This window comes from Eubalaena glacialis, chromosome 3 (genome assembly GCF_028564815.1).
Source record: "Eubalaena glacialis isolate mEubGla1 chromosome 3, mEubGla1.1.hap2.+ XY, whole genome shotgun sequence".
NCBI lineage: Eukaryota > Metazoa > Chordata > Mammalia > Artiodactyla > Balaenidae > Eubalaena > Eubalaena glacialis.
Window position 1 is genome coordinate 88886809 of NC_083718.1, and position 14058 is coordinate 88900866.

Here is a 14058-nt window from a genome sequence, read left to right on the forward strand (position 1 = left end):
ATAGAATAGAGACACCCTAAAGGTGTGAGGGAGATGAGTTGAAAGATGATTATTATTTTGAGGTTAGAATGACTTAAGTGAGAGAAGACAAGAGCAGATCAAATTTGTTTAACAAATATTTTTGATTACTTCTCAAGAAATATTATTAGCTGGGCACTGTGCTAAGTGCTAGGGATTCACTGATGAAGTAAATGGTACCACCAATTTCTCCATGGAACTTACAGTCTAGTGAGTAACACAGACATAAAGCATATTATCTGTAAGATTTTGAACTATAATAAATACCTAGTGGGAAAAGTAGGGGTTATTAGAGAGCATATTAACAGGTAGAACTAGTTGGGTTTGGAGTAGGTATGTACTGTCTCTTTCAGCTATGGACAGTGGGTATGAATTATTAGGGGATGGTTGAACCTAAGAGTGCTCCAGGTACAGGGAACAGCTTGTGCAAAGACCCGTAGCGGGGAGAGATTGTGATCATGTTGAGAAAGGATAGAAATAAAAAGCCAGAGTGCCTGGCACGAGTGGTATTTCAAGGGGAGAGACTGGAGAGGTAGGCAGAAAATATAGATAGGATTTAGAATTTTATCCTAAGTGTAATGGAAGGCATCAAAGGGCTTGAACAGGCAAATGGCACAATCCACTGTACATGATGAGATTAAGTTGGTGACTCTTTAGAAAAAAATAACTGATCAGGATGCAGGGAAACCAGGCTTTTGAGGAAGCCTGAAAAAGATGATGGTGTCTAGGATTCATGGGAACGTTCACTGAGATTCTTGCGTTTATCTGCATGTATATCCCGTACACCTACAGGATCCCCTTAGCCACTTGTAACCCTAGCCTCATATATACATGTGTGTGCTTGTACGTTAGTGCATGCACACAGCCTCTCATTAGGCAGACCCTGTAGACTCCAGTGTTTGTGCAAAATGTTTCAACCATCTTTCGTCCTGGGAAGTTGTAGAATAGTCAGGCTTGTCCTCTGCCCTTTCACTTCAGGAGCAGAATGGAAACTCTCCTTTGTGTAGAGGAGAAGGTTTGTAGGACAGAGGTTACAAGAATGCCCTGCTATGATATGAAAAGATGAAACTCCCCAACTCAGGAGCCCGGGTGACTGCTGGCTGGAAGCGTGTATTGGAGACCGAATTCTCTTGACTTAACCAAAGAAGAGGAGGTAGCAGGGTCAGGGCAGGGGTCAGCCAAGCTCATTTTTACATGTTCCTCACGTGGTGATTGTTGTTGCTAATGAGAGTTGCCCCTTAGCAGGGCCATTGATGTGGTGAAAGGTTTCCCCCGCCAAGTTGAGAGGCGACTAGGAGGGGAGGGCTTCTTCCAGAAGTGCTAAGGCTCAGCGACCATTTCTTTTCTTTCCTTTTTTCCCCTTCCTCCTCTTGTTTCCCAGTCACTTGTAACTCCAAGTCAGATTGATGGTTTGTTTGTGGTGTCCTGAGAAAACCATAATGAGCTGTTTGTATCCCGATGTCTTGCAGCTCATAAAATGGTGTCTGTTTAGTGGTCCTCAGCTCACATGGCTAGAACTTGATGCTCGTGAGGCCCAAGTCATAGTTTCCATTTCAGTACAGTCCTGTTGGGTTCACTCTGTTATATTTTCTGACACAGGCACTGCCCATAGTCTTACTCATTCATCCTTTGCTTTTAAGACCATAGGACGGTGCAATAAGAAAAGATCATTATGAAAGTGACCCCACTCCTACAAAATCAATACCACGTACTTATTTTTCTTGTTTTTCTTTTTTTTAATAAATTTATTTTTTATTGAAGTATAGTAGATTTACAGTGTTGTATTAATTTCTGCTGTACAGCAAAGTGATTCAGTTATACATATGTATACATTCTTTTTAAAATTCTTTTCCATTATGGTTTATCATAGGATAATTGAATATAGTTCCCTGTGCTATACAGTAGGACCTTGTTGTTTATCCATCCTATATATAATAGTTTGCATCTGCTAACCGCAGACTCCCTTCCCCACCCCGCTCCCCCTTGGCAACCACAAGTCTGTTCTCTGTGTGTGAGTGTGTTCCTGTTTTGTAGATAGGTTCATTTGTGTCATATTTTATTTCTTTATTTTTAATCAAAGTATAGTTGATTCGCAATATTGTTTTAGTTTCAGGCGTACAACACAGTGATTCAGTTTTTTATATATATATATATATATTCTTCTTCAGATTCTCTTCCCTTATAGGTTATTACAAAATATTGAGTACAGTTCTTTGTGCCATACAGTAGGTCCTTCTTGACATCGCTAATTATTAGAGGAATGCAAGTCAAGACAACAGTGAGGTACCACCTCACACCAGTCAGAATGGCTGTCATCAAAAAGTCTGCATATAATAAATGCTGGGGAGGGTATGGAGAAAAAGGAACCCTCCTACACTGTTGGTGGGAACGTAAATTGGTACAGCCACCGTGGAGAACAGTATGAAGGTTCCTTAAAAAACTAAAAATAGAGCTACCATATGATCCTGCAATCCACTCCTGGCCATATATCCAGAGAAAACCGTAATTCGAAAAGATACATGCACCCCAATGTTCATTGCAGCACTATTTACAATAGCCAAGACATGGAAGCAACCTAAGTGTCCATCGACAGATGAATGGATAAAGAAGATGTGGTACATATATACAGTGGGATATTACTCAGCCATAGAAAAGAATGAAATAATGCCATTTGCAGCAACATGGATGGACCTAGAGATTATCGTACTAAGTGAAGTAAGTCAGACAGAGAAAGACAAATATCATATGATATCAATTATATGTAGGATCTAAAAAAAGATAGAAATGAACTTATTTACAAAACAGACATAGAAAACAAACTTAAGGTTACCAAAGGGAAAGGGGGGTGGGGGGGAGGGATAAATTAGGAGGCTGGATTAACATATATACACTACTATATATAAAATAGCATACTTGTTCTTAGTTGTATTGTCTTCATTTGTAGCACTGCTTAGGCATCTTGCTCTTCCCGTATGTTTCTCAACCCTGCCCTTTCCCTCAACAGTCATTTTGAAGACTAACTTGAAGTGTTGTGATCTCACACCCCAATGTCCTTTTCAGCACTTGATTTCCGTTTTTAATTTTGTCTATTTCTAATTCTTCTTCCAACTAGCTGTGTAAATGTGGACAAGTCACTGTACCTCTCTGGTCCTAGTTTTGTCTGTAAAATGAGCACATTAGGTTGAATCTAAGGTCTATTTCACCACTGACGCTAAGTGTCTGGTACAGTGCCTGACATGTAAACCGAGGTGAATGGCCAACAAAGTCCTTGCTCTCATGGAGCTTATAGTCTAACAGAGACAGAGACTGCAAAACACAAATGAATATAAAATTACACCATTTGATAAATGACAAGACAGACTGAATGGAGTAGGTGCAATGAAGGAGAAAAATGAGGAGTGTGAGCTTGGAGGTCTACTTAAATTATAAGGAAGGTCAAGGTATGAAATATTAATTAGCCATATGAATAAGAGGGGGAAGGATATTTGAGGTGAAGAGAACAGGATATGCAGAGGCTCTGAGGTAGGAAAGAATTTAATGCTTAAGGAGCCAACAGTAAGCCATTGTGGCTATAGAGTAAAATATATGAAGGAAAGATAGAGATTTGAGATATATTTATGAAACAAAAGCTATCACCCAGAGAATTATCAGTATATGCAGGTGGCTCTAAGTGTTTAAGGTGTCAGCCAAGGCTTTGGTAGTGTAGCATTTCATACCAAGTTAGTACAGACTCACAGTGGCAATAGAGAAAGTAGTTTCTAGAAACAAGTGGTTTCCTTTCTAATAGGAGATGGGAAAAGTCTAATAGCCCACTGCCTTAGTCCCAATGTCAGACGCCAGTAGCCTGCAATACCTGGCAGGTGAAATTAGTAAGAGGGGTAATTGATGCCCTCAAAAACTTGCCTAACCGAGCTTTGTGCAACATATTTTGGGAGTCCACCAGCACAGTTTGTGTGCTGACCCATGCTGAGACTTGTTTGGATTGAAGGTGTAGTAGCTAGGTAGGGCGTGGAAAGACGCAGCTCTCCCTTTTCACCAGAGGCTTTTATATGCTAGGTAGCTCCTAACTTAGTGCTTTCTCCTTCTCTCCCTACCAAAAGAAAGTCATTTGCTTTTAGTCCCTCCTGTATTCTACTGGCAGACCAATGTTCACATGCAACTTTGATCATACCTTCCCCCACCTGAGAGCCTACAATGACTTCCCTTTGCTTGTTGTATCAAGTTCAGAATTCATATTAGAATTCAAAGCCTTAAGTGGTCTCCAGCCTTTTCTCATTTCAAACCCCAACTAAGAATAGACTCCAGTCATTTTGACGTCTTCAAGACCTAACCCTACCAACCTGAGTAAGCCTTCTTCCTCCAGCCCAGGCTGACGCTTTCTTGCCATGGAGTAGTGGGAAAAGCTGAATGACCTCAGACAATGGACCCAGCCCTTCTAGTAGATCTCCAAGAAACTTTCCTATTTTAATACTTAGTGACTTTTTGTCTTTACTCATTTCTACCGAGGGTCTTCTTTTATTGTCTCATGCTTCCATGCCTTCTCTGTGTGCTTTAAGACCCTAGGATCAGGGACTTAGTCTGTAGATCTTGTGGATCAAACCCAGGGCTGGATAGTTAACTGTACTGCAGTAGAAAGAACAGTAGTTTTAGAGTCAAATTGATCTGAGTTTGAATGATAGTGCTCTGACTTACCAGTTTATGACTCTGGGCGGGGATGGTGGGGTTGGTGGTTACCTAACCTTTCTGAGCCTCATGTTTCTTATTTTTAGGCTTCTGCATTGGTTTCCTCCTTTGCCAAGAGGGGTGGTGACATGAAGGAAGTGCAGTATGTTGGCAGACTTTCCACTGGGAATTTTGGAACAAGCAATTTAGTGGCACCCTGGTTCCTGTTTTTATATTCTGAATGTAATGACTGGTTGCTAGAATTGGAATGAGGAAAAAAGTCTGGCATAAGTATGCCTGGGAAGGGTTTTGTTCTGGAGAAATGTGCCTGAACCTTAGAGAAAAATGACCCATTCTATAACAGACTATTTATAAGCCAGTATTCTCTTGACTCTGTAGATTTGATTTCTCTAACAGTATCTAACACCAAACACCTAAGGTATTTGATGAAGGTATCTAACCTTCAAAAATCAACCTCATTAGAAAAACAGTCAACTGTACTCAAAAAATACATTTGATTTTTGGACAGTAATTTGAAGTCATAATTTTTCCCAGTAATTTGATGGTGCGAGTCATGATTTTAATCGTCACCTTTCCTGTCCTGTCTCCTTCCCCATGCCTTTGTGTGCTTGGGAAAACTGAGATGCACAGAGATTGTTTTGATATGGTGAGATTCACGCCTCAAGTCTGTTACGAATTTGAGAGTCAGCAGCTCTAGTTTAAATCCCAGCTCTCCTGCACTCCCTGCCTCACAACAGGCAAGTTATTTTACTTCTCTGAGCCCGTTTCCTCAGCTATAAATGAGATAATGATTGTGACAACTCAAGCACAATGCCTGGTTCATAGTATGCAATCAGTGACTCTTGGTTTCCTTTCCCAAGAGAACAAAATTTTCATTCCAAGCATTGTTGCATTAACCTAGTCTGTCTTACTACAATATTTAAGTGTCTGGGTATTATAATGCATACGAAATACATATGAGATGTTTTTAAATCACAGTGTCTTATACTCAGAATTATCACAGAGCCAATAAGAAAGAAAAATAACATCCAGATTTCTCACATTCAGCAAGTCAGTTTGGTTTGACAATAGCACAGTATTTGAGTCATAAGTGTAAGAAACAAGACTCTCCGTAATTTCCAGGTTACAGAAACTCTTCACCTGCTTCTTGGTTATGTTTTCATTTCTAAATCCCACCTGCATCTTAATTACACACCTGTCTTTAATCTGAGGTAGCATTTCTGCCAGTAAAGTAGGGGAGCAAAGCTTTCTATACTAAATGACATCGTCTACCCTGGGGAAATGATTGCTCCTGCACTCACTCACTCACTCACTCACTCGCTCACTCACTTTGTATTAGTTAATACTGCAGGTTGCAATTGACAGATCCCCATCTGAAATTAGGGAAACCTGTTGGAAGGGACATCTCTCAGAATGGCTGTGCTCTTGAATGGACTTATGAAGAGTCGGTCTTTGGGAACAATTGGAATCAGTACCTTGAATGCCACCAGATTCTATTTTTCTTTTCTGTGTACTTCTGATTCACTGTTACCATTTTATGTGTAGACTGGTCATGTTATTCTTTTGGTCCATGTGGTAGAGGGTCTCTAGTCCAAAAGTTTGGAAAAGAGACACAGTGACAGTTTGTATAATATGCCCATCCTGGATCAGCTGTGACCAGGAAGGCATGCATGATCATGTAAAGACATGGTGGCTCCTTCAAGAATTATATGGATGAAGTGGGGTGAGGAGAGCAGCACAGAAGCAGGGTCCTGAGTACAGAGTTCCAGAGATGCCCACACACCCATTCTGCCATCTTAGGTAGAGGGATCTTAGCTGGGAATACAAAAAATATTCCTGAACTGAGGTTGCTTGCAGCCAAGTGATGGGAGATTGCTGTGCAATCAAAGAAGTGCAATAGAATGATGTTGGTTCTGTAATAATGGATGTATAGGTTAGATAGGAGTAAAGAATAGGTGGTCAGTTAGGTTGGATCAGACACAACTAGCTTCTGTTAGCAGTGATGGCTACACAGTTGGGCACTTTGCAGACTCTGAAAATACTTGAGCCAAGTTGAATTGTTATCTGGGGACTAGGTATAGCCTTGGCATTTTCTGAGTATAAAAGTCCTGTGCTTTGTCATTAAGAGGCCTCTTCACCAGAGTGCCTTTTTGAGTCATTCAGTGAGTTTTTTACAGAGAAAGAATTAAGGACACCTTGAGGTTTTTTGGGTTTTAGCCACTTGTAATGTTCTGTTTTAGAGAATTCATATGATCTGAATATTCATTCCCTTTGGTAGCTCCCTAAACTGGTATTAAAAGACCTCTGATAAGAAAGATTCATCAGTTTGTTTTACAACTCAGGTGGCCTGGCACTAAATGCTTTCTAATCACAAATTCCTTGCTTATAAGTCGATTGTCACTGGGCCTAAGAGCCTTTGCCATAGTCCCCCATCCTTTGCTCTCATAGTGACCTGCAGTCCATTCAGAAGTGGTCTTATTATCATCCTTCAGTTTGCTTTTTCAGGCAGAACAAACTAATCCTTTTCCATCTTCTATTACATAAGGTCGGCTTCCCACATGTTATTCCACTAATCCAGTATTTGCTCCAGTCTCATCATCTTGGCTTTGCCTTTCACATTCATATTTTACCATGGCTCTTATTGTCCTTAGTTCCTTAATTTCTTCTCTCTACCTTGCTTGCCCTTACCATTATTTTTAATTAAACCTTTTATTTTGAGATAATTATAGTTTCACACAAAGTTATAAGAATTGACAGAGAGATACTGTTTACCCTTAACCAAGTCTTCCCCAATGGTAACATCACCTTGTAAAACTACTATCCAGCATCATAAACAGGATGTTGACATTGATACGGTCAAGATATAGAACAGTAGCCCTAAAGCTTTGATTTTTAGGTTGCTTCTCATTATTCTTGTCCTTACTCATCTCTTAGACTCTTCTCTCCTTGCTCTTCTCACTTATGTATTCATTGTCCCAGGGATTTAACCAAATCAGATTTAAGGATCTTATAAGACTCAATTTTCTCTTTGATAGGTTGGCTAGATTTCATGGTGTCAGAGTTTCTAGGGATGGCAACTTACATTCTCTAAATTATTTGCCTGGAATAACTATATGGATGTCTCAAGGTGGCCTTAAAATTCATGTGAGGACCTGGTCTGCTGTGAGTTAATTTTGCCTCAATTTCAGGCAGGTCACATGAGGGTGAAGAGTGTGTGGGGGCTGGTATGGTACTAATCCTCTGAGACTTAAGAGCCCTAATCAAAGGCACATTTCCCCCCAAAGGACAGTTCTGCACAGAGGATGTGGATGAGTGCCTGCTGCAACCCAATGCCTGTCAGAATGGGGGCACCTGTACCAACCGCAATGGGGGCTATGGCTGTGTGTGTGTTAATGGCTGGAGTGGAGATGACTGCAGTGAGAACATTGATGACTGCGCCTTCGCCTCCTGCACTCCAGGCTCCACCTGCATTGATCGTGTGGCCTCCTTCTCTTGCATGTGCCCAGAAGGAAAGGCAGGTAAGGCCAGCGGAAGAACAGAGCTGGAAATGAGGGAGAGGGCTGGTGAGCAATCGGGATTTCTGCCTCCTTCTCTTTCATCCCTATCGGGGTATGTCCTTTTAATTTCCATCTGTAGGAACATGCCTCTCAAAGATGTTCTTCTGGAAATGTAATTGCCAGCCAAAGTGCTGTGAAGTTAGTCTTCTTCCTTAGGACTTTTGGCTCTCAACTCTGTGTACCTCAGTTTTTCATCCCCCCAAAATGAAAGTTAGCAACTATTGCCTTGGGAACATCTATAGCCCTCCTTAAGATTTTAAGCTGAAAGGCAACTCCGAAATTAAGATGAATTTCTCAGAAATTAAGGCAAAATTACTCACAAATGGATGTAGGCAGTTAATTTTAAGAAGAAATAATCCATTTACTCAGAAAAAGTTGGCAAGAGGGAAACAATTAAGTGCATTCCAGCTCTCCATATTGTCCTCTAAGGGAAGGTTTTTACCAACTCCAAAGTTAACATTGCTCTAGCCTTTCAGTTTAACAGCTTCTGGTTCTAGGAATAGAGCAATGAAGGGAGGAATGTGATGGAAGGAGATTGCTTAGTGAGAGAACTTTGTGCCTAGCAGTTTTGAAATGTTCTTATATCTCTGCCTTTCCAAAAGCCCCACCTCCAGCTTTGTAGAAGAAGCCTTAGTCACCTCTTCTTAAGCTAATTTCAGACTGGAAATTCCAGTTCCCATGTGAACTATGCAGAACATGGGGCCTAGTAATATCTTCAGAGTCCTGAGGGCACTTGAGCCAGGAATGTTGACACTATTAAAAAGCTGCCCGAGTATAGGCTGATGATGTTCAGCTGGTTTTTTCTTCTGAGGCTAGTGAAATGCAGGTGGCCCCAAGATCATCAGGTAGCATGATCTTGGGAAAGTAGGTTGCCTAATAAAACATAGGATGTATGTAATGTTTGGGACATACAGTAAATAATTATTTGTTGTTTCTCTGAAATTCAAATTGAACTGGGGGTCCTCTATTTTTATTTGTTAAACATGACAGCACAATGGGAAGTATATCTCCCTTTTCCTGTCTCCATCATCTAACCATCTCACTTTATGGCCTCACTTTATCTACCCTTGGGGAGGGGTCCAGCTAAGGGCTCAGGGTCAGAGTATCGGGGTTGTCTGCAGAAGCTCCTTGCTTTGCTGCTGGCTGCAGCATGTCCCTAAGATAGGGTCAGGAAATTGCCTCTAAATCTTCATATTGGATTTTGATGTGCCAGTCATAAGGTTTTCCCTCCTCCATGAAAGAGAAAACTGTTCCCCAAGTAAGGGACATTTTCTCTTTCTTCTCCTTACCCCACCCTGTAACAGGTCTCTTATGTCATCTGGATGATGCATGCATCAGCAACCCCTGCCATAAGGGGGCACTGTGTGATACCAACCCTCTGAATGGGCAGTATATTTGCACCTGTCCACAAGGCTACAAAGGGGGTGACTGTACAGAAGATGTGGATGAGTGTGCCATGGGTGAGTACACAGAACCTTTCCGATTCCTCATGGTGTCTGTCGAGCTCAGCAAGCATTTAAGCTGAAGCGCATTTTACTCTACGAGCATGTTTCACCCAAACCTCGGATCTCACCTGTTATGTGCCCACTGTTCACAGCTAACCTTTCAGTGTAACCATATATTCTATTCTGGGAATTGAAATATATAGAAGGTTTGTACTTGACTCTTAACATAAAGCCCTACCTTAGTGACAGTTTGGGCATAAGAACAGTAGAGACTCACAAGAGTTGAGGTTGTCCTAGTTTGTCTTTCTTTCCTTATTTCCTCCCTTCCTCCCTTCCTTCCTTCCCTCCCTCCCTCCCTCCTTCCTTCCTTCATCTTGTTTATTTATTTACTTACTTTCTTATTGATTGATTGATTAGAAGAAAATAGGAAATTGAGAACCAGATTATTAAAGACCTGGCCCTAATGCTAATAATCTGACCCACTTCTGTAGTCCACATTTGTGGACACTCCCATCAAGTGCTCTGATCCTGGTGATTGGTGCTTGTGTCTTCCAGCCAATAGCAATCCTTGTGAGCATGCGGGAAAATGTGTGAACACAGATGGTGCCTTCCACTGTGAGTGTCTGAAGGGCTATGCAGGGCCTCGTTGCGAGATGGACATCAACGAGTGCCATTCAGACCCCTGCAAGAATGATGCCACCTGTCTGGATAAGATTGGAGGCTTCACATGTCTGTGCATGCCAGGTACATGGGCCATCAGTGTGTGGGATCTAGACAGGAGGCACTGCACTGTGCTTCTCTTAGGCAAAGCACTCAGTATAGCGTGGCAATTCCATAAGCTCTGTTACCATTTAATCCCCCGCTAAGGGGACCCTTAAGGAGTAAGGCCATCTTAGAATTCTTAGAGCTATGGAAAGCAATCCCGTTATGTCAAAACCCAGATACATGTGAGAGAAAAATTCAGAAGATATTAAAAATGCAAGTATACTTTGATTTAATAAAGGATTTATCATAAAAATTCTTTAAATAGCAAGCTTTCCTTATCCCCTGATATGTTACAAATAGCATACCATTCCATTTATAGAAAATAATTTTACCCATAATTGTATAGGAACTTGCCATTTATCTCATAGTGAGATACACATGCTTTGTTATACTCTGGAACTCTTCTGCAGAGACCATTGCTTGAATCCTCAGACAGCACAGCTAAACCCAGCTTAAAAATGACGGCTGCCAGTGGCTGCTTTGCCTGATTGAGGGTGCTGGCCTCTCTAGCCTTGGCAGGCCTTCCTGACCTTGACTTGCACCCTGAGAGGAACAGCATCTCTGACTCAGCTGGTCTTTAGGAACTTGGACTGGGGACCCTGTGGGCCTGGCACTGTCCTGAAAGCAAAGCCTAGACTGATCAGAGAATGTGGTTCAGTCTTTGTCGGCATGCTAGGTCTTACCAAGGTCTTTGGAGGTGACCTCTTCCCCCTCTCCTATCCAGAGACATGGATATCCCAGAATATTCCCCTGTCTGGCTGATGCTCACAGTGACTGTTTCCAATCATAGCAGAGTCCTCTTTTCCCTCTGCAGAAATGTTCATACTCATAGAGGATACAGTCATCTTTGCAACTTTGTGCTTTCTTGGCTAGAACATGCCTTTGTCTTTTTCTAAGCCACTTGTGTGGTCCATTTTGTTCAGGTTTCAAAGGTGTGCATTGTGAACTGGAGATAAATGAATGTCAGAGCAACCCTTGCGTGAACAATGGACAGTGTGTGGATAAAGTCAATCGCTTCCAGTGTCTGTGTCCGCCTGGTAAGTGCCCACCACCTGCCCCTGTTTTCTTTGAAAGCGCAAAGCTGACTGACCACAGGGAAGGGAGGAGGGAGAGAACGTGTGTGGGCTGTACATGAGGAAGTCATTAAAGTGAGTGCTTCAGGATAGGAGTGTGTGTGTACAGAAATGGGGGATTTGTTTCAGCTAGTGTATCTTCCAAATCCTTTGTGGCCAGAAGTCCAAGTCTATTCTGAATGGCCCATGACCTCTCTGTCTGTGTGTACATTTGGGAAAGTTCATACCTCACGGAAGCCTTAGTTCTAGGTTATTCAGGATTTTATTTTTTCTTGTGGGTCATATTCTTGAAACCTTTCTGTGAGATGATTATTTTTAGACATTTCACCCATGGGTACAGAAACAGCACAAGGCAATTCTTTCCAGAGAACGCTGTATCTCTCCTTTTGCTCCCCAAAGCTGTTGTTGAAGACATGCTAAGTTTTCTGCCAGAGTCTAGAGCCTCTCTTGTTTCTCTAGAGAGGAGGTCCCAGTTCCTCTGAAGCCACATTCACTTGTTAGGGGGCTCTGCCTATAACCATTCAGTCCCTACTTCAATGAGAAGTGAAATCTGTGCTGGGAAGAAAAAGGTAGAGAGACACACAGGTACCTCTGATGCCCTGAGCCTCACCCTAAGTTATCCTAGTTACCTGTTGGGGAGAATAATTCTACATTTGCTGACGCACGGGTATAACCCCTGCCAATAACAACCCAGTTCTCTTTGGGCATCATTCTCATAGTAAGGAAGACATAGGATAATCCTTTGACTTGTGTCATCGCTGTACCCTTTTCAGGTTTCACTGGGCCAGTTTGCCAGATCGATATTGATGACTGTTCCAGTACCCCATGTCTGAACGGGGCAAAGTGTATAGATCACCCAAATGGTTATGAATGCCAGTGCGCCACAGGTAAGAATTTTTCACTTCTTATTCCCCTGGTAGGTCTGCCTGAACAAAACAGGAGACTGTCCTCTTCTAGCTGCCCTGCCAGGCCAGTCCACTAACATGGGCTGCTCTGGATTTAGAAAGAGCTTCTTCCAAGCCTCTTTCTTGCTGCTCTCACTGTTTCCTCTACAACACCCACCTCCTTCACCACAATCGTGGCCTGGCCTGGACATTTCCATTTGGTGCCCCTGTCTTTCTGGGGCAGATTTTGGCGATGGTGAGTTTCCAGCTGGCTTGACCTACTCCTTTGGAAAAGGGAAGAGTTCCAGTTGAAAGCCATTTTTCACTGGGGCTTCTCAGCAGGAGACCTGTCTCTGTGTTTCTTGAGGCAAGTGATCGAACAAAGGCCTAGAAATCTGCGGGCAGTGGTGTGCAAGTGCAGAGGTTTTCTGCATAAAAGATGACTGATGCTTTGAGAGTTGGATGTGTATTTGAACAGGGGAGGGAGCTCTGTCTGGGAAAGTTTGGGTCCTCTTTCCTGACTTCTGCTACTAGGGTCAAAAAGAATGTTTACAAATATTCTACATTTCTGATCTGTGGCGACATTTCTAATTTGGGAGTGGATTTGAATAAGCTAAATGTCCCTTATTACACATTTGCTTCTGCACAGACCATCATTGTGTAGAAAAGGACTAGAAATTAGTAGAAAAGGTGAATTCCCAGTTTCTTTTTTCATCTGACTGTTTAAGAAAAGAGTTATGAATATAATTCAAGATATTTTTTCTTATTTTAGAAGATGGATTCTTAAAGGATTTTAAGCATCATGTGCATGATTTTTTTTTGTGGTCACAGAAAAGCAAACTAAGTCATAACAATAAACACAGAGAATTACTATTTCAGTAGTATTGGAACATTACCACTTATTAGGCCTACTTAGAGAGGGCCCTGTCAGATGATCCACTTAATTTTCTTCTCTTTTCACGAATGTTTGTCTCTGGTTGGAGAGGTTTCAGGTTTTGTCTTCCTCTGGCCAGATTATGCTTGTGGAGAATAACCTTCATTGGAGAGAATTTACAAACCTTGAACTCATGTTTAAACGGGAGGAGAGCCCTCCTAGAGTCTTTTAAAAGGATTTAATGTTGAATAAAGGAACTTTTATTCGTCCCTTTTCTTTTAACTGTCATAACTTGTTCATTCATTTTATTTAACAAGTATTTATTAAAAACTTACTGTATATGCATAGATCCCTGGGAGGTTGAGAGGAACAGAGAAAAGTTCTCTGTCCTCTCAGGTCAGAATTGGGAAGATAAGGTACATGAAACCATTAATATAGTACCTGTATATGCAGTTGGGTTTGGGAGGAAAGGAATATAGAGGTAAATATATTAAGGAAAAATATTGAGAGCTATTCCCCACTGAAGTCCAATATGAAATGAAGATGCAAAATGAATCTCTGCAATGAAATTATTGATTATTTAGAAAAAGCTATATGAATTCTACAGATCTGACTTGAAAAACTTTATTTTAAACAAAACTCTCTAGGCTTGCCTTATAAATCAATGCAAATACTCAGTTCCAACTGCTCATTGCCTGCAGTATGAATTGTTTAGGACTTGGGATGTGTAGGATAAGTGGATGCCGGCTACATTTATGT

At 41.5% G+C, this 14058-nt stretch overlaps 1 protein-coding gene across 1 annotated transcript in view; it reads left to right on the plus strand.

Annotated features, from left to right (window-relative positions):
* NOTCH2 (notch receptor 2) overlaps window positions 1–14058 on the plus strand; it is a 176504-nt gene that overhangs the window by 109195 nt on the left and 53251 nt on the right. Inside the window, exons 6-10 of the mRNA XM_061183611.1 lie at window positions 7986–8219; window positions 9563–9718; window positions 10259–10447; window positions 11392–11505; window positions 12315–12428. Coding sequence (XP_061039594.1) covers window positions 7986–8219; window positions 9563–9718; window positions 10259–10447; window positions 11392–11505; window positions 12315–12428 — 807 coding nt within the window. The remainder of the gene's footprint in view (window positions 1–7985; window positions 8220–9562; window positions 9719–10258; window positions 10448–11391; window positions 11506–12314; window positions 12429–14058) is intronic.